The sequence below is a fragment of the Marmota flaviventris genome, chromosome 2, assembly GCF_047511675.1.
Source record: "Marmota flaviventris isolate mMarFla1 chromosome 2, mMarFla1.hap1, whole genome shotgun sequence".
Classification (NCBI taxonomy): domain Eukaryota; kingdom Metazoa; phylum Chordata; class Mammalia; order Rodentia; family Sciuridae; genus Marmota; species Marmota flaviventris.
The window spans coordinates 61,099,093-61,124,930 of NC_092499.1; the positions used below are offsets into that span (position 1 = coordinate 61,099,093).

The 25,838-nt window shown below is 32.8% G+C and overlaps 1 protein-coding gene across 2 annotated transcripts in view; it reads right to left on the reverse strand.

Annotated features, from left to right (window-relative positions):
* Nucleotides 1-25,838, reverse strand: part of Sos2 (SOS Ras/Rho guanine nucleotide exchange factor 2) — a 98,039-nt gene that overhangs the window by 48,750 nt on the left and 23,451 nt on the right. For both annotated transcript variants that reach the window (XM_071607878.1, XM_027929561.2), the window contains exons 4-8: nucleotides 24,568-24,732; nucleotides 12,603-12,806; nucleotides 10,201-10,344; nucleotides 5,667-5,777; nucleotides 3,249-3,347 (exon numbers count right to left, since the gene is read on the reverse strand). In XM_071607878.1, the coding sequence (XP_071463979.1) occupies nucleotides 3,249-3,347; nucleotides 5,667-5,777; nucleotides 10,201-10,344; nucleotides 12,603-12,806; nucleotides 24,568-24,732 (723 nt within the window). The remainder of the gene's footprint in view (nucleotides 1-3,248; nucleotides 3,348-5,666; nucleotides 5,778-10,200; nucleotides 10,345-12,602; nucleotides 12,807-24,567; nucleotides 24,733-25,838) is intronic.

Here is a 25,838-nt window from a genome sequence, read left to right on the forward strand (position 1 = left end):
TCTAAATTTCTTACATTGACACAGAAATCAAATCAGTCATTCTCTTTTATGGCTCCATACACTTTCTACATGTTGGCTCTGCCTTCCTAAACACCCAATGAACTTAGCCTCTAGGATATCTAGAAATGCCTCTTTTTGAGGAAGATGGCTTCAAATGATGCCTTTTCTCTCTTTATTTTCTTCTTTTGAAGTAATAGCACATTTATAGAAAAATCGCAAAAATTTACACAATTCAACTCCTATATACTATCAATCACTATTTTTTTTAACATTTTGCCACAAGTTTCATCATTCTGTGTTCATCATTTCCCCCCTTGAACTATTTATTTAAGTGTAGTTTGTGATACTATCCATTTCCTTGAAGAATAAGGGGAACAACTGCTGAATGACTGTGAGATTATTTTTGGAATGTAAGAAAAACTCAAATGTACAACAAATAGTATTGTTCCCTTTAACTCTTTTAATATTTCAGTGGTACATTTTAGAATAAGGATTTTCTTTCTTTCTTTTTATTTATTTATTCATTTTACAGAATTATAGTATAGTGATCACTTTCAGGAAATTAAACACTGATAAAACTCTATTACCTAATCTATAGTACATACTCCAGTTCTGTCACTTGTCCCAGTAACATCCTTTAGGATTTTTCCCCCCAATATAGGATCCAGAGTTGCACTAAGTTCTCACATTTCTATTGTCAATCTGAATAGTTCCTCAGCATTTGTCTTTCATGACTTCTTCAAATGAGTAAGGACATACACACTTACTAGGATAAATCCTTAAACATCCAACTACCATATGATTTTTTTCTAACTGCCCTAGGAAGAATTAGTTATTCCTACCATGGTGGTCTCACAGTATCATTTCTATTAGGCACTTATAGTATAATTCCTTATTCTTCTTCATTTCCTTCACTAAACTGTAGACACCTTAAAGACTGTGGCTATTCTATTCATTCATTAGTATACTACCTGTGTGTGGTAAGTACCCCAAAGAATAACTAGCAGAAGTACTTAGAGTGACTTATTTTATAAACACTTAAAATTTTAGGTGTTAAGACAAATAATGATGAATATTTTTTGAGTTCTCTGTCCATTTTCTTTTGAGTTAGCTTATTTAATATTTATTATATCTCTGCAAGATAAGTGTTATTATCATAAACGTGGTACAAATGAAGGAAGTGAAGCAGAGAAGTTAGGTAATATGCCTAAAAGGAGCAGTAGAACCTATACTCAAACCTAGGAGCCCTAACCCCAATGTACAAACTTTTGGCTACATTACTCTCTCTCTACATTGACACCAAACACAATTGTGTAAAACACTGGCCTATTTCTACATCTGATGACAAACTGAAAAGGATCCCTTCTATGTTAAAAGCAAACTGGATAAGTATAATTTAATGAAATTGAGTGTGCTTTGGATGAAAGGTCAATGAGAATAAACACCCTTGCAATATATGGTTAAATTAAGTAATAAAATAGAAGTGATTAATTTGAAGTGACTAATTTGTAGTATCTCATAAACCTCCCTGAAGAGATAATCATTCTTCTCAGTTGTGTGCATCTTATCCAAGATTTTACACCTCATTTAAGCTTTTTCTCAACTCTAGGGGACTTCACTGAAATATTTACCAAGCTTCTCCTGAATTCCTGTAAAATGCTACAACTACCACGGATATCTGTATGTCTGAAGCATGGGAAATTATAAGAAATTTTGAACTTGTCTCTATTGGAATAGGAGCTCTGCCTAGATGTGAAATAATATGTGTGTGATTATTTTTTGGTAGTAATAAATTTCTTTTTAGATTTTCACAAAAGTAGAGTTAGTAATTTGTTGGGAAATTCAATTCATTAAAACTATGATGTTTTTTTAAAAAAAATTGCTTTAAAAAAACAGCCCCATATTATTTTTCTTCAACATGTCCTTAAATGATGTGTCAGTACTAAAAGAATAAATATGCAGTAAAATATTTCTCAAAGTCTTTTTCAAGGTTCAGGACATTTCTTTCAATAGATATATCTCAAGCTTTTGATGTTATGAATATACTCACACATACACACAAAAAGAATGACAAAGCAAATATTGCATAAGTTAACAACTGGTGAATCAAGGTGAAGGGAGTTTAGTGTTTCATTTTTGTAACTTTTCTGGTTTTCAAGGTAAAAGGTAAAAAAATATTACCTAAAGAAACTTCAAATTATTTCATATTGAAATAATGACTTATCTTTCCCAATGACCTCATTAAAATTATTAATAATACATCTTCCTGTTAAGCTTTAAAATAGAGACCTCCTTAAATAGGGAATAATCCATAAAGAACTCATAAAGAGAGTGTTGGCTTCATATGAATAATACATGCATGACCCCAGATATTTATTGAATTTCTAAAATATTTCTAGATAATGTACATGTCTTTTCAGAAGTCCTATCATTAGTCTTATACTTGTCTTCTATGTTTGTCAACATTTTAAAATCCTGATTTGTATATAGTTAAAATATTTTCCCTATCTGGATGATTACAAGGTTGCTCTTATAGCTACTATGTCTGCATGTAAGATCAAGACATTGACTATGATGGCCTGATTCATCCTGAAGCCACAACTACCTTGTCACCATTCACTTACTAGATCTCTTGGTTCTTGATGATGTGACTAAGAATAGTGGTTGTTTAGTAAGTTAAAATAAAGCAAAGAATCATTTTTAAAAAGATATATAGTATGTATATTACATATACACATAAAAGAATATATTATATATGCTTTTGAATGTGTTACTTGGTCCTAACTGTGAGAGAAAGAATACTATACTGCATGGTAAAAAAAAAAACAAAACAAAAAAACCAACCTCAGAAGTGATTTTCTTAAGAAGTTAAAATAGGATGAAAATTTAGAGCAATGTTATGCATAAAAATTATTACGTAAATAAATCAAGAATTAAAAGACTAGTACTAAGTGTCTCTAAAAGTTAATTTCAAAAAAGTAAACTTTTCTATCAGATGGTAACTCAAGATTCGGGTGTGAAATGACACATAAATTTTCTACCACATGGAAATGATCTGAACATAAGAAAGATATATAGAATATATAAATTCCTAGAAAATTTATTACACACACACACACACATCCTTAGCCCTAAGATATTTTATTTTTGTGAATAAGAAGTATTTAAAATAATGTTATCAGGTCAAAAACTAGTTTTCAGATCTCATAAATGTACTTCCTAAAAGGCTCAGGAAGTTTTTGCCTTACCTTTAATAATTCAAAATAATGCCAACAATGATACACTGGTACCAGCATAAGGCGAGGAAGGACATAACGAACTGCTTCTTTAAAACCATCAGCAATGGACTGCAAAGCAAAAAAAGATGTAATAATGTACCTCTGACATCAAAGATACATAAAAGCAATTCCTAACAAATAGCTTTAAAAAGTATACAAACTTGTCAAAACTATAATGAAAAGCATAAGCTGCATTGAAATTGTAGTGCCATAAATTAAGTTTTATCTCATTTCCCCCTTTATTAGAGAAATATATATATTTCTTCGTCTCGGTAAAGCTTAAATAACTCTCACAAAAGTAGTCTGCAGCTTTTCTTCAAACATTTGGGTTTCCATATACCCTAAAGGCATTCTGAAAAGCTATATACTCTCTTGCACATTTTTATGTTGTCATTAGAAATGTTCACAGTTTAAATACCTATAAAGCATGTATTTGAAGAGATGATGTATAATATAAATGTGACTTAAATGTATTTCACCAGTGACTGAATACATTTCAGACTAAGGCTATTTAACTTATGAAAAATGTTTGTTATACAACTTAATTGACAAAGCCAATCTTCACTGGCAAAACAAATAGCCAGATCAAACACTAGTTAGAAATCCTGAGTTGATTATTATATTCAAAAAACATATTAATATGGTCTCAAGGAGTAGAAGCACCAGGAAGAACTTAAAAACTGCTTCTAACATACAACCTCCAGGTATGAGAACTTTACAAGCTGAATTTATACTGAATGAATAATGAAGAACTTTTTAAAAAGTTAATATTCACCTTTGTAATAAATATCTTGCTTCTTAGTTCTTAGGTAGCCAGATAAATGTGACAAGGCAGAAGGAGATATGACATTCACTACCAAGAGTTTTTACCATAAGCAACCCATATCCTTCTTTTGGATAACCTTACTTTGTATTCAATAAACTCTCAGTAGCAATGTTTTATTTTATTTTGTTTTGTTTTTTCTTTTCATTGGTTCCCTGGAGATTTCTTACATCTTGGATCAATGCATAATAGGAAATTCAATGTGGCAAGGGGTAATGTATAAGAGGAATTGGAAAAGAGAACGTAAAATACATTAAAAAAAAAAAAAGGGTCTCAGGCAAACTAGGAACCAATTCCCCTAAAGTTATCTGTGCATTTTTATCCCTTGAAAAACTTTCATGTGTACCTAGAGATAGGTATATACAGGTGTTGAAAACTGCTAATCTGTAGAATAGATGATTTGCTAAAAGTTATAGGGGTTTAAAATCAACTCATGCTGATTTTTTAAAGTTGACTTACTGATGTTTCTCCCCAAGAAAAATAATGACAAGACCAATATTTAATGTGAGAAAGAATATGATAGGCTTCTTTGTAAACATTTTCCTCATAAACACTCTAATTCAGATATTTATACTATGGACAAAAGTATAAAATAGAAATATGCACTGTATTTTGCAAATTAAATTAATTGTCAAAGGTAGTTTTTAGCATTATATCCTGATTAGAACACCATGGTAGTGTTATTCAAAAAACATATTAATATGGTCTCAAGGAGGAGAAGCACCAGGAAGAATTTAAAAACTGCTTCTAACATACTACATCCAAGTATAATAAAGTTAACAGATAGTAAAATAACAAAAACAGATGGTAAAATAACAAAACATTAACTGCCCATAGCTTTTCCAATGTATATATTTAAGGGAGATGGGTAAAAAATAATATGAAGATAACTGACAGTAGAGTGAAAAAATGGAAGGGTGGAGTAGCTAGAATGAAGAAAGGTTGGATGGCTTGCTTGCTCGTTTTAAGAATACAGAGTTGATCATTTCATATGCTGGAAGTAAGAGCTAGTCTAGATGTAGAAGTTGCTACAGGTAATTAGTAAAGTATCACTTATATCAATGAAACATTTAAGTATTGACAGAATAAAAATTTTGCCTCTCTTCATCTATTTTCATTTTATCTAAATGCATTATTAAACCAAGAAATTCATATCTTATTTCTCACTTCAGTATTTATCTTCTTTAAATTGTAGACCTGATAGAGAAACCAATTTGAGAATATATAAGGCTATTCTCATTTCTTTAAAAGATTTCTCCAAATCTTCCTATAGGAAATATGATACTGAAATAGCTCCCCAGATTCACCTCTATAGTCTCATCTAGAATGTGCCAGATTCTTCTGGTTGTTCAATATTTGCAATGTAGTACTATAAAAGATTTACCACATTAAGAGCAGACTGAAAGAAGACAGAAAACAGAAAATAATTTAAAACGAGCTTAGAATTAATAGATTTTGAAGAACTAATGAAATTTATTCTAGCATTACAAACATTTGAAGGGTAAGATGGTGATGTATTTCTTTATTTGTTTTATAAAAGAAAAGAGCATTTAAGTTAAGTTTACCTGAAAGTGTAGAGCAACTGCAGGTCTAGCCATCAACTTACTAAAATGTTCATTAAACTCTGGTGAAAGAATGTCCTGTGATAATGTTTCATAAGGATCAAATGCTTGCTCCTGTTTTTTAAAAAACCAAAAAATGAAAATGTATTAGGTTTAAAAGAATATCTTTTCTACTAATATGCTAGAGATCATCTAGTGACAAAATTCTATTCAAGTCCTCAATAAAGTATCATCCCTTCTTGCTTTCTACTTTTCAAAAACAAACAATCACTATGTCTGCAACTGATAAATTTTTTTAAAACGTAAGCACTGACCTTGAACACTAGATGCCAAGAGGCAATGGATCTTCAAATAAATAATGGACTCTGTGATCACAGGTGTCAAGGTATTAAAATGTACATTTTATTCCCAGTAAATGAGAAGTAAATTGATAAGTAAAAGAAGGCTGGAAACTCAAGCTTATCCAAGTTTAAATAAGTTTACATTTACGATACTTTAAAGGAAATAACATTGATACTCGACAGTTTCCAAAATTAAAGAAAGGAGAGCAAAGATAACAGATAGTAAAACAACAAAACATTAACTGCCCATAGCTTTTCCAATGTATATATTTAAGTAAATTTATACTCGCCAATAATAACCAATAACTACAATGTTTAGTTAGAACTAAGGCTAGTGCTAATGTAAAATGGTATGGCCCCCATAAAAACAATTTGGCACCAGGTGTGGTGGCAACACCTATATTCTATTAGAGGCTTGGGAGGCTGAGGCGAGAGGATTGCAAGTTCAAAGCCAGCCTCAGCAACTTAATAAGGCCCTAAGCAACTAGTGAGACCCTTCTTTAAGTAAATAAAAGGGGCTGGGGACTTGGTTCAGTGGTTAAGCACCCCTGGGTTCAATCCCTGGCCAAGGTGGGAGTGGGGTAGAAAATTTGGCAGGTCCTCAAAAAGCGAACATAGAATTACCATACAACAACAATTTCACTCCTAGGTATACACCTACAATAAGTGAAAAAAAATGCAATGTTATTCATAATAGCTAAAAGGTGGAAATAATACAAATGTCTATCAACAAATGAACAGGATGAATAAAACAAGGTAAAGGTTGAGTATCACTTATCAAAAATGCTTGGAACCTAGAAATATTTCAGATTTTGGAGTTTTCCAGATTTTGGAATATTACATAGATTTTATGGGTTGAGCATCCCTAATCTGAAAATCTGAAACTTCCTGAAATTCCAAACATATCTGAATGATGGCTCGAAATGCTTTGGAATCCAAAACTTTTGAAAGCTGGCTAGCAATCAAAAAAAATATTGGGGGGTGGGCATGGTGCAGCATGCCTATAATCCCAGCAACTCAGGAGACGAGGCAGGAGAAGTGCAAGTTCAAGATCAGTCTCAGCAAATTAGCAAGGCCCTAAGGACTTAGTAAGACCCTGACTTAAAATAAAATGTAAAGAAAGAGCTGGGAATGTGGCTCAGTGGTTAAGTGACCCTGGGTTCAATCCCTGGTACCAAAAAACTTTTTTTAAAGTTTTGGATTTCAGATTAGTGATGTATGTGAAATGGACTATTATTAAGTCACAGAAAGGGGCTGGGATGTGGCTCAAGTGGTAGCGCGCTCGCCTGGCATGCGTGCGGCCTGGGTTCAATCTTCAGCACCACATACAAACAAAGATGTTGTGTCCGCCCAAAACTAAAAAATAAATAAATAAATATTAAAAAAATTCTCTCTCTCTCTCTTTAAAAAAAAAAAAGTCACAGAAAGGAATAACATTCTGACTCATGCACTGACTAGAACCTTAAAACACGCTAAATGAAATAAGCAAACACAAAAGAATAAATATATGATTCCACTTACATGAAATACTTAAAATAGGAAAATTCACAGAGATAGAAAGTAGATTAGAGGTTACCAAGAGCTGGGAGAGGGAAAACAGGAAGTTATTTCTCATTGTGTAGTTTTCTGTTTAGGTGATGAAAAAGTTTTGGAATGAGGTAGGGGTGATGGCTGTACAATACTATGAATTTTAATTAATACAAATGAACTGCACCCCTAAAAATGGTTAATATGGGGCTAGAGATGTAGCTCAGCTATACTGCACTTGCCTAGCATACTTTACATAAAGTCCTAGCATACTTAAAGTCCTGGGTTCAATCCCCAGTGCCAACAACAAAAAAGGATAGAAAAGAAATTTAAAATGGCATTTACATTTATAAACAAAATAAAAATAATATAGTATTTTAGAACTATATAAAAAATATAGTATTTTAGAACCTCATGATATCTTTAAGAGTACAACAAATTAACAAGAGAATAACAATTAATATGACATCACAATATAAAAACATTCTATTAAGAATCAAGGCTGAATGTGAAATATCAGTAACTGAATATTTTCATCCTGTCATTTTCTTTGTCCTACAAAATGGACCTAATAAAATTGATGTGTGTTTTCAGAAAAATATAGGCAAAGTTTATAAAATTAGGCACTTTTACATGAAATCTAAAGATAGCACTAAAAGAAATAAAAATAGCCAATAAGTATGAAAGAATGCTTAACATCATTAGTTTTTTTTAAAAAACAATGATATGCATTTCTTTTCCCATTAGAATGTCAAAAACGAACTTTGTTTACAATAAAAAGAGAAAAAAACTATAAACTTCTAAAGATTAGATGTTATGGTGTCTCCATATAACAGGGTATTCATATGTAAAAATTCTGGTGAAGTATATTTATTAACAAAGAAAACTTTTATAACATATAGGTAAAAAAGTTTATCAAATAGGACAATCAGGGCTGAGGTTGTAGCTCAGTAGTAGTGCGCTTGCCTAGCAAGCACCACATAAAAATAAATAAATAAAATAAATGTATTAAAAAATCCAGTCTTTAAAAAAAAAAATAGAACAACCATTTTATTGTAAATACAAATAGGTTTGTATGATACATACAAAAATATTTGTAAGGATTGAGGCTGGGGTTGTGGCTCAGTGGTAGAGAGTTTGCCTAGCATGTGTGAGGCACTGAGTTCCATTCTCAGCACTGCATTTAAATAAATGAATAAAATAAAGTCCCATCAACAATTAAAAAAAAATAGATATAAAAAAATTTTAAAAGGGATGGGGTTGTGGCTCAGTGGTAGAGTGCTCGTCTAGCACATGTAAAGTACTGGGTTCGATCCTTAGCACCACATAAAAATAAATAAATAAAATAAAGTCATGGTGTCCATCTACAACTAAAGAAAAATATTTTTTAAAAAATTTTAAATATTTCTAAGGATAAATGAATGTTATCTAAAGGACAAGTTATCTCAGGGAGTTGAAAAATAGAATGAATTTCATTTTATTTGTCTCTATTTTTCAAATATTTTGCAATAAGCCACATTAGTTTTCTTTTCAGTTTTGATCTTTTTTAAAATTTTTTTTATTCTAATTTGTTATATATGACAGAATACATTATAATTCTTATTACACATATACGGCACAATTTTTCATATCTCTGATTATATACAAAGTATATTCACACCATTTTTGTCTTCATACGTGTACTTTGGATAATGATGTCCATCTCATGCCACCATCATTTCTAACACCATGCCCCCCTCCCTTCTCCTCCCACCCCTTTGCCCTATCTAGAGTTCATCTATTCCTCCCACGCTCCCCCTCACTACCCCATATATGAATTAAACTCCTTGTATCAGAGAAAACATTCAGCATTTGTTTTGGGGAATTGGCTAACTTCACTTAGCACTATCTTCTCCAACTCCATCCATTTACCTGCAAATGCCATGATTCTATTTCTCTTTTATTGCTGAATAATATTCCATTGTGTATATATAACCACATTTTTAAAATCCATTCATCTACTGAAGGACACCTAGATTGGTTCTATAATTTAGCTACTGTGAATTGTGCTGCTATAAACATTGATAAAGCCATATTACTTTTATAATCATTTATAAGATTACCAAATAATTTTCTTAAATTATTAAAAATTAATATGAAACTTTTCTATTTTTGAAAATTCAGTCTAAAATTCACAAAAGCTTAAGAACTATGGTCAATAAAATGTATTTTCCTTTACCTTAAATGCACTTACCATTTTAAAAAATATCCTAAATGTCAGTACTCTACTGTATAAATTTTCACTAAAAATATTAATAAAAGTCACTAAAACTATAAGCAATGTAATTTTAGTTTGCTACTGGTTAAACCTCATGTATTTTTTTTTTTTTTTTGGTACAAGAATTGAACCCAGGGGTACTTTATCACTGAGATACATCCCCACTCCTTTTTATACGTATTTATTTATTTATTTAGAGATAGGTTCTCACTAAGTTGCTGAGGTTGGCCTCAAACTTTCAATCCTCCTCCTTCAATCTCCAAAGTTGCTGGGATTACAGGTGTGCACAACAGCACCTGCCCTTAAGTATTTTTTTAAATAGTAGGCAGATTTTACAAAGAATACCTTTCTTAATTTCTTAATACAGTATTTAGGATTTTAATGAGAATTTAAAGTAGTTTTGTAAACTTACTTCTGCCAAATCTTCAAAACAGCTGCCAGCTAAAGGATGAGGACTGCTTTCATCTGTCATTTCAACTGTGTCTTCAATTAAACCTAAAAGTTTCACAGTCAATTCATGTATATCTGAAATGTTACTGAAAATCTTTTCGATATCCTGAAAAAAAGAAAAAAGAAAGGTTAAGTAAGACCTGAGGGTGTGAATTACACTTTAAAATTACTAAATACAAACAGAACATAAGTGTTAAAGGTGCATTTTCACCCAATCTGATACTAATATATTCCAAGACATAGTGAAAGTCAATTGTAAATATCGAAGAAAAATTTCAAAATATCTTGTGTTATAGAGAGTAAAAATACTGGAAAATATAAATTCAGGATAGTTTTCTTCCATAATCCTAAAGCCTCACACCAGGAATGATTCTAAGCAATTCTTTTTTTTTTTTTTTTTAATATTTGTTTTTTAGTTGTAGTTGGACACAATACCTTTATTTTACTTATTTATTTTTATATGGTGCTGGATCGAACCCAGGGCCTTACACATGCTAGGTGAGCGCTCTACCTCTGAGCCACAACCCCAGCTCCCTAAGCAATTCTTGAAATAAAGAATTCTGGCATGTGTGTTTCTTCAAAACTGGCTATGTTGCTAAACGACCTGATTAAGGTTGTATAGAGTTAGTGAATGACAAGAGCTGAGATCAAACTGAAGATACCTCAGTTTAAAGATACCTCAGATACAGTCTGTTTTTATAATTTGTGACTCATCTCCTGAATTTAAGAAGGAATTAAATATTTCATTCAAAATCCAATGTGTGAATTATATTTAGGTTAAAAAGGTTTGAGTCCTCTGGATATAAACAAATCATATGACTAATTATCCAGGTTATGATCCACTATTATTCACCCTAGCAACTTGTACTGTAAATATCATGAGCTTTAGAATATAACAAACTTGAGCTTAAATTCTCCACCATGTGTAGTATGAAATGACAAAGTGTTTGGTCTTTGTCCCTGATTTCTATGATGGGGCTCACCCTCAAAAGAATCCTACCAGAACTGGGTGTTAGTATATCAGATATGTCACCATGAGCAAATTATTTACTTCCATCCTAACTCTGTTTAAGGAGAGCCCAGGGGTTCAACGTCAGCAAGGAAAAACAAGAATGAAGAACCCAAATTCAAGTTGAGGTCTATAACTAGCCTGAGTAAGTCATAATTATTTCATGTCAATTTCCCTACTAGAAAGGTAGAAATAATGATACCTACCCTATACATCTCATGACATTGTTATAAAGGCCAAATAAAATACTAAAGGACTTTGAACCACAAAATTCTGATGACTTAAGATCATATGTCAGGTGGGAGTTACTGACATCATTAAACTAAATATATGTACCAAAGAAAAAAGGTGTCTAGTATGGTGGCACATGCCTATAATCCCAGCTGCTTGAGAGGCTAAGGCAGAAGGACTCCAAGTTTGAAACCAGACTGGACAACTCAGAGATCTGTCTCAAAATAAACTTTTTTAAAAAAACATTGTGGATGTAGCTTAGTGGTAGAATTCTCAGTAGAGAATCTGCCTAGCATGCATGAGGCCCTGGGTTCTTGTGCCAGTACTAGAAAAAGAAAAGGTGGGGGAGGGAGGGAAATAAATAAGGTAAAGGCCAATTAAAACACCTTAAATTATCATTTAAATTCATAACTCATCCTTTTGGAAAATAATGAGAAAAACTAAATCGGTTCTTAACCTTAAACATTCATCCAGCTATGTCTTAACACCACTCTCATTTTTTCATGTAATAGTTATTTTGAGAATGAAGTTAGGAGGTATAAGATAAATAAGCTAAGAGCAGAGTATTTTTAAAATGTGGATGAAACATACAGATACTTAAAATTAATCATGTGATAAAAGAAGAAGAAAAAAATTTAAAGATAGTGTTTGTCTATCTGGATTACCAGAGCTGACTTAAGAAGCAATAGAGGTAAAAGAAAAAAAAGATAAGTCTCTCTGAATCCCCATCCTACTCATGCCACTCCCACCCTGTCTTCAGCAGGGCAGCTCTCCTTTTGTTTATATGTGGCATTCAGTTAAAACTTTAAACTACTGCCTTAAAGTAACTACCAAAAGACAGAAAAAAATCATAGATCTATTTTTTAGACCACACCTTCCAGTGAATAACTAAATCTTAGATATTAAGTAGCAATATTCACACCAGTGTAAACCCCCTCCTTCTAATTTTGTGTCCCCTCCCAAGTCACTGCACTTATTATATAACAATTTGCAAATTTTAAATCCACAAATATACCAAAGAATATTTATATATGCTAATAAAGTAAAGAACATTACTATTTATAACTTTAAGCTGCTATTTGGTTTGGGGGATATATAGAATTTCAAATCCAAAAGTCACTTACAGAAGGTTTAAATAACTTTCTGTCAGAAAGAAAGGCTTCTCGAAACACTTTTATAATCATATTTAGTTCCCGCAGATACTGTCTTTCTTCTGCAATTTCAGTTCTGACAAGATCATAGTAGTTTAATTCACCTGAAGAACTAGGTTCATCTTCACAGAGAGAAACCAAACCTATATCATCCTGATCAAACATGTCCATCAAAACCTGAGAAATATAAATCAGGAATATATAAAGTTATTTTCTTTAGTAAAACTGTCTCAAAAAACTTGAAATTGCAATATTAAACAATGAGAATTATAGGTATTATGGGCAGATTTATACTAGAAAATTTAGGAGAAAAAAGAAAAATGTAAAGATGAAGGTAAAAAATGTTAAAGTCAAACTGGATATGGAAAAATAAATACTTCTGAAAATAAGACAAACCTAATGGTGAAATATACACATATGTATAGGTATGCATCTATATGTATACACACATGTATGTAATGTAAGATTCACATGCATACATACAAACATATGTAAAAAAGAGCATACATGAATCTGAACCAAATCCCAGTTCAGCCACTTACTGAACTATGATTATGAACAAGTGATTTATTCTTCTGTAAATAAGATAACCTATATGTAAAATGTCATTGATGGAAGAATTCAATGAGGTAATGTACATAAATGTATACTACCATGTCTGGTGAATAGTAGGTATTTGCATGGTAGCTCCTTATTGTATTATAAAGAAAGTTGTATGCACTTGGGTAGAGTTAAAAAGGGAAAAGTGGCTAGGCATGGTGGCATACTCCTGTAATCCTAGTGGCTCGGGAGGCTGAGACAGGAGGATCATGAGTTCAAGGCCAGTCTCAGCAACACAAAACAAAACAAACAAATAAACAGAAAGAAGCTAAGCAACTCAGTGAGACGCTGTCTCTAAATAAATACAAAATAAGGCTGTGGATGTGGCTCAGCAGTAAAGTGCCTCTGAGTTCAATCCCCAGTACCTCTCACCCAAAATGGGAAAAGTGAAATGATATATTGTAAAGGTAGACAGTTGATAACAGTATGAATCTTCTGATGCATACAATCAGCTTTTTGTATATATGGGTTCCATATCCAAAGATTCAATATACCTCAAATCAAAATTATTAGAAAAAGAAAAACTGCACCTGTGTTGAATACGTATAAAGACTATTCTTCTTGTCATTATTTCCTAAACAAAAAAATTTACACAGCATTTATGTTGTGTTACATATCACAAGTAATCTACAGTTGAGATATGCATAGTTTAAATACAAATACTATGTAAGAGACAAGCATCTGTGGAGTTTGGTATCCAGAGAAGATCCTGGTACCAACAATTCCAACAGACACCAAAGAACAACTTATTTACCATATCAAAAACTGCTATTAAGTTTACTTGCTAACTCCAGATATCGTACTGACGCTCAAATAGCTATAGTGACAATTTCTTCTCTTAGAAATAGTAAAAACTGCTACTATACATTAAATCTGCCAATAGGCAAGAACTTTTAGTAAATCAAAAGCAACAGCAAGCAAAAGCATTCCAAGAGGCTCAGGAAGCTGAGGGAAGAGGAGGATCGCGAGTTCAAGGCAGGTCTCAGCAAAAGCAAGATGCTAAGCAACTCAGTGATACCCTCTCTCTAAATAAAATACAAAATAGTGCTGGGGATGTGGCTCAGTGGTCGAGTGCTCCAGAGTTAAATCCCCAGTACCACAGGGGGGGAAAAAAAAAGCAACAACAATAAGGTGACCACACATTTTAAAAATTAATAATAGTTACAAAAATAGATTCTACCTAGGTAATTATAATTCAAAAATGAATAAAAAGAATTCTCATAATTCAGGGGAAAAAAGATATTATCCTGAAAAGAAAACTCCAAAGTAAAATAACTTCAAAGGGATAAGGGAAAATTCTGACAACACAGTAAGAGATAACATTCATTCAGAAAAAGACCTACAGATCACCAGAAATTGTACCAGGTGTTGGTAAATTACCATAAAGAAGAAACTAAATATGAACCCTGCCCTCCTGATCCTTGTAACTCTAACTCAGAAATCTCTCTTAGGGGGTTGGGGTTGTGACTTAGTGGTAGAGAGCTTGCCTAGCATGTGTGGGGTACCAGGTTTAATCCTCACCACCACATAAACATAAACAAATAAAATAAAGGCATTGTGTCCATCTATAACTAAAAACATTAAAAAAAAAAAGAAAGAAATCTCTCCTACACCTGGTTGGTTATCTCTATCCCCTTCCATGCTCTAGATTAGACTATTAAACAATCAGCATCTCTTACAAGGATATATAAGTCCCAGAATTTGATCTGTCTGCCACAAGTCTTCCCATTCCCATTTCCAAAATTATGTTCTTAAAAACAAATTTGTATCATCAAATGTGGTGATGCACACTTATAATCCCAGTTACTTGAAGGCTGAGGCAGGAGGATCATTATTCAAGACCAATCTGGACAATTTGAGAAACACTCTCTCAAAACAAAAAAATAAGAAGAGTTGGGAATAAGCTCAGTAGCACAATACGTACCTACCATACATGAGGCTCTGGGTTTAATTACCACACACACACACACACACACACAAAAGATAAAAATGATACTGTATTTCATTGCCTTCTGCATAAAATTTTAATTTTTTTTTTAGGATAAAAGCCATTTATAATTTAAACCCAACCTGCTTTCTCAAATCCCTTGGATCCCTCTCCTCTTCACTGCCCACTCCATGTGACATACCTTCTTATCACTGAACATCATTTACCCCTAATTCCTAGTCATTTAGACTTTGAAGAAACCCATGGGGTTGCACAGGGAATTTGCTGATACAATCTAATTTTAAACAAATATTCAAAATGAAAGGTATGACACATAAAAAAACACAAAAAAGAGCTGTCACTCTCTTTTTTTTTTCTCCCTTATCAAAGATCCTTTTAGAACAGTCTATACCTGCTGTCTCTTCTCACTCCTATTCACTTAACAAGTCCATTAGTCTATAAAATTGGTCTCCCTGATGATTTCCTAGTATCAGATCTAATGGTATATTTTTGTCTTTTTATAGCTAACCATCTCTACTTCTTAAAACATTCCCTTCCCTTGGTTTCTAAAAAGCCATCTGGCAATGGGGCCTCCTTCTCTACACTTAATTCTCTACCATTTACTCCAGGGTTCCATTCTTAGAATTCTTTTTGCAACTACTAAAGTTTGGATAAGTGTCTCCTAAGGCCCATGAGTTAAAGGTTTGGAACTACTGGGAAGTGGTAGAACCTTTAAGAAGTGAGGTCTTATGGGAAGTAGGTAGGTCACTGGGGGAATGCCCTTGAAGGGTATATTAGGACCACAGTTCTTGTGTTTTTGCTTTCTGGAAACCATGAGGAGAGTGGGCTGTTTCACCATGCACTACTTGCCATGATATGCAAGCAGTGCATGGTGAAACAAGAACAACTGATCAAGCAACAAGAACAACTGATCATGGACTGTAATCTTGAAAACACTGAGTCAAAGTAAACCTTCACTCTTTTTGATTGTCTCAGGTATTTTGTTATAGTTATGAAACACTGACACACAGTAACAAAACCAAAAGTCCTGAATTTAAATAGTAGAGGAATCAGGCAGGTAACATCTATATAAGAAATAGTAGAGACTGTGACAAATTGGAAGGTGTATGCACCTAAAGAGAAAGTCTACTGTTCAATGTCAGCTATTTTAGGCTTTTTGCCTTTCTTTCTTCAATAAAAATACAGAATCCAGATCTCTATGTGAAAAAAAAATTATTTATAAATACAAACAGATGGGAAAAATTTAATTTTTTAAAAATCTCGAGGCTTTATTCACTACCAAGCTTCCAGTCTAAAAACATCTGCTATCCTTGCTCCATGAGTAAGTTCATCCCCTTAGATGATTTCCAATTACTATCTAGATCACAATGATTCCTAAACATTTATATGTAGTCTCAGCATCTCTCTGGACCCTAGACAAATGTTGCCAAAGCCTAATATCTCCTTGTCTAACAAAACCTACATATATATGCTCCATCTCAGAATCATTAATAATATCACCTATTTGTATTTGGTCTTCATAACTACAAAACTTGCCATTACCTTAGACTTATTACTTCTCCCATTTTTCTCCTATATCCAATCTATCCCCAAATCCTGTTGACTCTAACTCAGAATATTTCTTAAATCTGGTCAGTTCCCTCTATTACTTTTTTTTAGAATGTCTTCACTTACTTCCTCCCTCTTTTCCAAGTGTTACATTTATTCATCTGACCAATACCTATCCACTTTTTTCATCATTTAGCTCAAATATAATTTTTATATAGTTTTTCCAAACTCTCCCTCTCTACCAGATTTTCCTACCAGCTTCAGTTGTCCATTAGCAATCTTCTCTTTCCTATAGAAACAACTAATAATGAAATTTCTATTCATATCTGTTTTCCCCCATTAGTCAATGACCTTCTAAGGATTAAAAACCATGCTGTCACCTTAAAATCCACATCATCTGACATATAATAAATGTACCGAACATACTTGTTTAATCTTTAAACAAGTATATGTGGCCAAGTGAAGAGGAACACACTTTTAATCCCAGCCACTCAGGAGGATGAGGCAGGAGGATCACAAGTTCAAGGCCAGGCTGGACAATTCAGTGAGATGCTGTCTCAAAATAAAATAAAAAAGAAAGGGCTAGGGATATAGCTTGGTGGGAAAAAGACCCTAAGTTCAAACCCCAGTACCATAAAAAATAATAAGTAAGATAAATAAGGAGCATATGTATAGTGTATTTATTTTAAAACTATTATACTTGTAAAAAAGGGTAAAGGCAAAATTAGTGAAGAATCATAAAAACTATTAGGACAATTAAAGTATTTTGGGATCATGTTTATAACAAGAACAATCAAGTAGAGGCGGTTCTTGGGGCTGGGGTTGTGGCTCAGTGGTAATGCGCTTGCCTAGCATGCGTGAGGCACTGGGTTCAATTCTCAGCACCACATACAAATAAATAAAAGTCCATCAACAACTAAAATATATATATATATATATATATATATATATATATACAATTATTATTTTTTTAAAGTAGAGCCAGTTCTTGAAACAATGGAGTAAAGATATAAAGAAAGAAATACAGCCAGACACAGTGGCACAGACCTATAATCCCAGGAGCTTTGGAGACTGAGACAGGAGGATTGCAAGTTTGAGTTCAGCCTCAGTAATTTAGCAAGACCATCAGCAACATAACGATATTTATTTTCAAAATACAAAATAAAAAGGGTTGAGGTTGCAGCTCAGTGGTAAAGTACCCCTGGGTTCAATAATTAGTACCAAAAAACAAAACAAGATAACTCAACCCCTGTTACACGTAGGCCTAGAAAATTAAATTTCTTCAGAGCAGCTCTGTGCCCTCTTACTTCCTCTTACCTTTCTTAAAATTAGTATTTTCCTTCTTAATTGTATGTGCTCTACTTTTCCAGATTAAATACTACTTTCCTTAGTAATGACAAATATCATAGAAGTTGAGTCTTACAATTCTTTCCTGTGACTCTATTTCCATCGATCTTTGACATGCCAGAATACCTCAGAAGAGTCAAGTGCTTTTATTTTTAAAAATTTTTTTTAGTTGTAGTTAGACACGATGCCTTTATTTTATTTATTTTTATGTGGTGCTGAGGATCAAACCCAGGGACTTGCATGCGCTCTACTGCTGAGCCACAACCCCAGGCCCCCAAGTGTTTTTATTTTTAATGTTTTAAAAAAAAGTTTGATTCTCAAGTTCTCTGGCAAATCATACAGATTCCTAGAAATCAACATCTTAAATAATTTATTAAACAGATGGATGGTTTGTGAGTTCTTAAAATAGTAATCACTAGAAATCAGTTTAGATTCACAAAGATCACACTGTGTCAAATAATCTCACTACTCAACTTATATAACTATAATCATAAATATAGTCATCTGAATTTTAGCTAAGCATATGGCAGTCTCTTTCGACAAATGGAGATCCCAAAACAGAAGTCTGAAACAAGGATTAGCAAACTAGAGCACAGAGGCCAAATTCAGCTCATTGCCTATTTTTTGTAAATAAAGTTTTACTAGTAGACAGCCCATGCTCATTTGTTTACGGCTGATTTCATGCTGCCAAGGGTAAAGATAGTAAATAGTTGTTAGAGAAACTGTATGTACTGCAAAGCCTCAAATATTTATCCTCTGCCCTTTACACATAAAGTTTGTTGACCCAGATTTGGACAAGAGATGAAACAGTAAATGAAAAGTTATAATGATGAAAAATTGTGACATTTAACCTAGAAGAATGCTTAATAACATTTAAAATCAACCATTTTACTAAATAATTTCATCTAAAATAATGTTTCCTGGGGGCTGGGGATGTGGCTCAAGTGGTAGCGCACTCGCCTGGCATGCGTGGGGCACTGGGTTCGATCCTCAGCACTACATAAAAAATAAAATAAAATAAAATAAAGATGTTGTGTCCACTGAAAACTAAAAAAAAAATAAAAATAAAAAAAAATTCTCTCTCTCTTTAAAAAAAAAAAAAAGAATGTTTCCTGGACTTGTACACATTATAAAAAGCTGGGTAAAATATTTAAAGTATTATATGTCAGAATTAGATTTTTTAAGATATCCTGGTATTTTAGAATATAGCTTCAATAATAGTATGAAAGTATCTAGGGATAAATTTGAATTCAATCTTACATTTAAAAAAATAGTGCTATGAGGTAAAGAAATCAAAGATATAACATCATAATAGTACTTCATAAGATAAAGTCCAAGGGACTTTAAAAGTATCTGTAAACTTTTTTTTTAAGTAATCAAGATGACATTGGGGATCAAAAATGTTAATGCATAAATTATATAATAGCATACAGAATCAAGAAGGTCAGAATCTGATTATACTCAGATTTGGTCAGACCAAATCTGGACTTCTGTCTTTAATATTAGCAATCAGTCTGAAAACAATATAGAAAGGGGATCTGAAAATCATGTCACATGAATTTTTTTTGTTTTGTTTTGTTTTTAACTCTCAAAAGATGATGATTTAGGACATGAAAAAAAATGTTTCAAATAACTGAACAACTTAAAAAAACAGTATAGTCTGAAAAACAGTATAGTCTGATTTAAGGTACTTCAGAAGACAGAATTAATGAATGAAAGTTAAAAGAAAAGCTAATTTTAGCTTTATATGAAAAAGAAATTCCACTTAATTCAAATTTTACAAAAACAGTTTTGTGAGAAACAAGTTTACTAGTTCCCAAGAGCACATAATCACTTGACAATCTGTGCTTAGGATTCAGTGTCTTCTAATTCTGAAACTATTTTGAAATTAACTGCTTTTGCCTTTCAAGAGTCATAGAAAAGGTGAACCTCAAGTATGGTAGAAAGTCTCTCATTTTCATAATTTTTCAACAGTCTGTTCAAGGCACTAGGGGAAGAGGAAGGACAAGGTAAATAAGGTAGGAATTCCTGCAGGGTGGAAAGGGAAGAAAAGTTGTGGTGGCCCATCTCAGGGTGTTGATCCTTAGTGGAATAAGAAGGGTGTCTGAGGGTGAGGCACAGCCTGATGTTAGAGACTAAGGCCTATCAAGATAAAGAGACTATCCATATAATAGGCAGCTTTGGTAAACAGTGTTGGAGCTTAGTGGTTAAGAAAGGCATTTACATGGGAAGACAGCCTACCATGGTATGTTAAAAGCCCTGGAAGGGGAGAAGGATAGTCATATGGTGGGGGAGGTAAGACATCGGAGGAGGCAGCAGAATAAGATTATCAGAGCTTGAGATGGATAAGGAGAATATACTTGAAAGGGGTGATTCTAAATTAAAATAGGGTTAAGGAGGCAGCCTATACCAGTGGGGAAAGAGAAAAGGTTGGTTACACAAGGAGGATTGATCAAATAAGAAAATATATCCAAAAAAAAAAAAAAAAAGAGAACCAGTTTTCCCACAGTCAAAAGGGAGTTGTAAATATGAAAAATGGAAGACTAACATGAATCTTATAGTATTATTAGTTTGGATTAGAGAGATGAGAAATAAGTATGGATTGTGTTTGTGTGCATAGATATATGGGGTGCATATGTCACACATAGTATGGCATTTAGAAACAAGATCTGGGTGCTAGACAAGTTCATTGGGTATCACTGATGGGTATCTATACGTACACATATTCCCTCACTCTGGAGTGAGGGAATATGTGTATGTGTGGTGTGTGTGTGTGTGTGTGTGTGTGTGTATTATATATATTATACATGTATGTGTGTGTGTGTGCATTATGTATAAGTACATATAAATAAGTGCATACATGTGTATATACACACATATATATGCCAAAGCAGTGACACTCCAACAGTAATGACCTCATCTAGCACCCAGATTTTGGATTCATTCACCAGCACCAGCACAAAACATAAAAAAGAGTACAATAAAACTGGGGCTGGGATTGTGGCTCAGTGGCAGAGCACTTGCCTTGCACACATAAGGCACTGGGTTTGATCCTCAGCACCACATAAAAATAAGTAAATAAAATAAAGATCTTGTGTCCATATATAACTTAAAACAAATTAAAAAACAGTATGATGAACCTGGAATATTCAGTACGAAAGTACTCCAGAAAGACAAATACCACATATTCTCATTTATATGTGTAATCTAAAATAATCAAATTCATAGAAGCAGAGAGTAGAATGGTGTTACCAGAGGCTATGGGGTGGGAGAAATGGAATATGATGGTCAAAGGGTACAAAATCTGAATCAGATAGAAGGAATAGATTTCTCTGTTTTTTGAAATCTATCGCACAGTATGGTAAATATAGTAAATAACAATGTGTTATACATTTCAAAATCACTAAAAGAATAAATTTTGAATGTTTTCATCACAAAAATACTGTGGCATTTAAGTTGATGTATATGTTAATAAGCTTATTCCACACTATATTTATAAACCATAACATCACTTTATTTATTTTATTTTATTTTGTAGTTGGACAGAATGCCTTTATTTTATTTGCTTATTTTTATGTGGTGCTGAGGATTGAACCCAGTGCTAGGCAGGCACTCTACCAAGGAGCTACAGCCCCAGCCCCCATAACATCACTTTATAAGACATAAATATATACAACTAAAATTTGCTAATTTGTACTTTAAAAAATAAGCAAACAGAAAAATAAAATGTTCAAAAAATGACAAAAATAGATAAGCCAACTCAGAGATCCCACTGATCATATCTGGTGCAATTTGAAAATCTAAATAAATAATGAAGCAATGGATTATGGCCCACTGAATAAGAATCAAGAAGCCTATATTAAAATAAACATATGAGTAAATTTAAAGCACTGTAAGGAATAAGATATAGTCCGAAAATATTCTATAAATAATTTATTAATTATAAAATGGAAAAGAATAACTCACAAATGAAAGGACTGGCAGACAACCACTTAATCAAGTAATCAGAGTGAACATAACCACTAATAAAACACACTGAAAACTGTATACCCAAGTGCCATGTGAGAAAACACAATGAAAAGAACACGGCACAATTTTTATGATATTCCTAACTAAAGATCATAACTTGATTCTAATTAAGAGATTATATCAGAAAAATCTAAAGCTGGGTATAGTGATACACTCCTGTAATCCCAGCTACTTGGGAGGCTGAAGCAGAAAGAATACAGGCTTGAGGCCATTCTGAGCCAAGACTCTGCCTCAAAATAATTTTTTTTTTTTAAAGGCATGGGATGTAGCATGCTTATCCTGTGTGAGGCCCTTAATCTGAAGTACAGCAAAACAAAAAAACACAGAACCTGAACTGAGAATATTCTACACAATAGTTGGCTTGTAACCCTCAAAAGTGTAAAAGTCATAAAAGTTGAAGGAAGAATAAGGAATTGTTCCTGACTGAGAAAAAGATAAATGATAACTAAATAAACAAACATAATTTTCACTAGATCATTTTGCTATAAAGGACATTATTGGAACAACTTGCAAAACTTGAATTGTATAAGTGTATTAATTTTCTGGATTTTGGTTGCTATATACTGTTGTACTGTAGGAGAATGTTCTCGTTATAGGACTCACTATGGTGGAAACTTATTCTCAAATGGCTCAGTAGGAAGAGGGTTTATTTATTGTACTTCCAAATTTTCTATAAGCCTGAGACACTTTGAAAGTAACCAAAAATATGTTGTCATTATTTTAGAAGTCAAAATAGAAATGGTGAGGAATTTCCAAAATAAAATGTAAGTGAAAAATCATTTTTTAAATTATGTATACTACAATGGATGTTGGGTGTACACACATCAGAATCAAGGATGTTTTCAAAAAATAGTGAAGCCTGGCAGTCCAACCAAGGCCAGTTAAATTTCTAGGGGTAAGATGTAGGTATCAGTATTCTTTAAAAGCTCTCTAATAATTGCAATGTGAAGTCAAGGCTGAGAACCACTGGCATGGGGCAGGCCCTAGAAGCTTCAGTTTAGGCACCTTCTCTGTGCAGTTTTCCAGGCCTTTCCCTGATCACTTTCTCGACTCCGCCCTGGATTATTAGTGTAACAGTTTAAATCACATTGTGTTGCAATAATTTGTTTACAATAGTTTTATTTCACACTAAAACACATTACTTCTAAAATATGGGTTGCTACCTTAGTGTTGTATCTTGCCTGCTTGGTACAGTGACAGTGCTCAGGTCCATAACAGACACTTCAAAAATGTTGATTGTATCAGCATACTACAGTGATACAGCCATGTCAATGTTTATAGCAGCTCAATTCACAACAGCTAAACTATGGAACCAACCTAGGTGTCCTTCAATAGATGAATAGATAAAGAAAATGTGGTGTATATATTCAAAGAAGAAGCTTTTAAAGAAGAATGAAATTATGGCATTTGCCAATAAATGGATGGAGTTGGAGTCTATCATGCTAAGTGAAGTAAGCCAATCCCAAAAAACCAAAGCCCGAATGTTTTTTCTAATATGTGAATGCTAATTCACAATAAGTTGTGTGTGGGGGTCGGGGATTGGGAAGAACAGAGTTACCTTAGATTAGATAGAAGGAAATGAAGGGAGAGGAGGGGAGAAGATATGGGCATAAGAAGGACAGTAAAATGAAACAGACATTATTACTTTATGTATATATATGACTGTATGACCAATGTGATTCTACAACATGCACAATCAGAAAAATGAGAAATTATATCTCATCTATGTATGATCTATCAAAGTGCATAAATGCATTCTACTGTCATGTATAACTAATTGAAACAAATAATTTTTTAAAAAAATATTGATTTTAGGGCTGGGGATGTGGCTCAAGTGGTAGCGCGCTTGCCTGGCATGCACGGGGCACTGGATTCGATCCTCAGCACCACATAAAAATAAAATAAAGATGTTGTGTTCACCAAAAACTAAAAAATAAATATTAAAAAAATTCTCTCTCTTTAAAAAAATATTGATTTTAAAAAGAAAAATAAGAAAAAGTAAAAGCAGAAGAAAAGGAAGAGAGAAGGAAGACAGATATGTAAACAAAAAGTTATCAGAAGGGAGTAATTTGGCTTTGCAAACTCCTTTTTCTTTGGCTGTGCCCTACTAAACTATCTTGTGAAACCAAAGTATGCTCTTCAATATCAGTTGTACTTAGAAGTACCAGAGTGAACTTTACATGTTCTCCTAAAAATATAAAACTCAAGCTACTTTTCTTAAAGTGGTTTGAAACTCTGCATGTTTTTTTCCTCTAGGTAAAAGATTCTTTGTGGGGAAAAAAGAGAAATTCCCCACCCATCCTGACATACTCTTAAAAACATGGAAATATTATGGTTACTGTATAACCAAGATTTTTCTGTCTTCTAATGTCAGGAATTATAAAATTACTAAGATAATAATATATTAAAAATTGAGGCAGAAATGATGTACATTATTATTCAGTTTAAATAACTTTTATCACTTACCTTATCTGCACACATAGACACTTTAATATCCTGTTGAGATATTTCATAATGTCGGATATTAAAAACATAATTACCAGCCAATTTCAAAATATCTGCTGATATATACTCTAGTACAGCCACAATATATAGGGACACATGGTAGTCCACTTTATACCCCAAAACTTCCTGTGGAAAAAATAAATAATTTCAAAAAATAACACTGTCTAGTATCAGTTAAACACTTAAAAATTCCTATTTTTTTTCTTATAAAGAACTTTCTATAAGTCAAATGTCTCAACTTATAGGTATTACAGGATATAAAATTACCTTTTGATCCCAGTGCTACAGGCGTCAAAAATTTTTTTAAAGATATCTAATCGAATAAATCTGATTTCTTATTAAATGAGAATAGTTGATTCTAATATAGAAATTACGAGCTGTACTTCACTGAAATCTCTTAACACATTATCTAAAACCCATTTGACAAATATCTCCTTTCTTCAAGGACCTTGTTTTAAACCAGCATCCCCTAATTATAACATTTTCTATTGGAAGGGAGGATGTGTGTTTGTGTGTGTGTAGGGCGGGTGTTCTTGAAATTTCTTCAAAATGGTCTTTGAATCAATATACAACAAGCATATTCTAGAGATTAAATAATATTCTCTGGCCTGCTTTTCTAAAGTGTAGTGAAATATCTGTATTACAGATTAATTTTAAAATGTTTATGACATTTTAAAATGACATTTTTATATTACATATACTTTTTTAATATTTATTTTTTAGACACAATATCTTTATTTATTTATTTTTATGTGGTGCTGAGGATCGAACCCAGGGCCTTGCACATGCTAGACGAGCGCTGTACCGCTGAGCCACAACCCCAGCCCACATTACATATACTTTTGACATTACATATACTTTTCTAATCAACAAAAGCTTAAGAATCATGGCCAAATACATAAAAACCAGTCAGGTTAGCATTCCTTGAAAAGTGCCACAATGCATTCTCACAATTAATAACTTTTAATATTATTTGAAAGCAATCCTAATTCATCAGAGCACATTTATTTTTATTTTGTTCTTTTGGGGCAGGCAGTGCTGAATATTGAATACAGGGCCTCACATACATTAAGCATGTGCTCTACCACTGACATATACTTGCAACTCCTATTTTATTTTGTACACATACTAATATGCATATATGTATGTATATGTACAATACACATGCAAGTGCACATATATACTAACAGACCATGCTACATTAATACTACATAAATACACCAATGATTTAT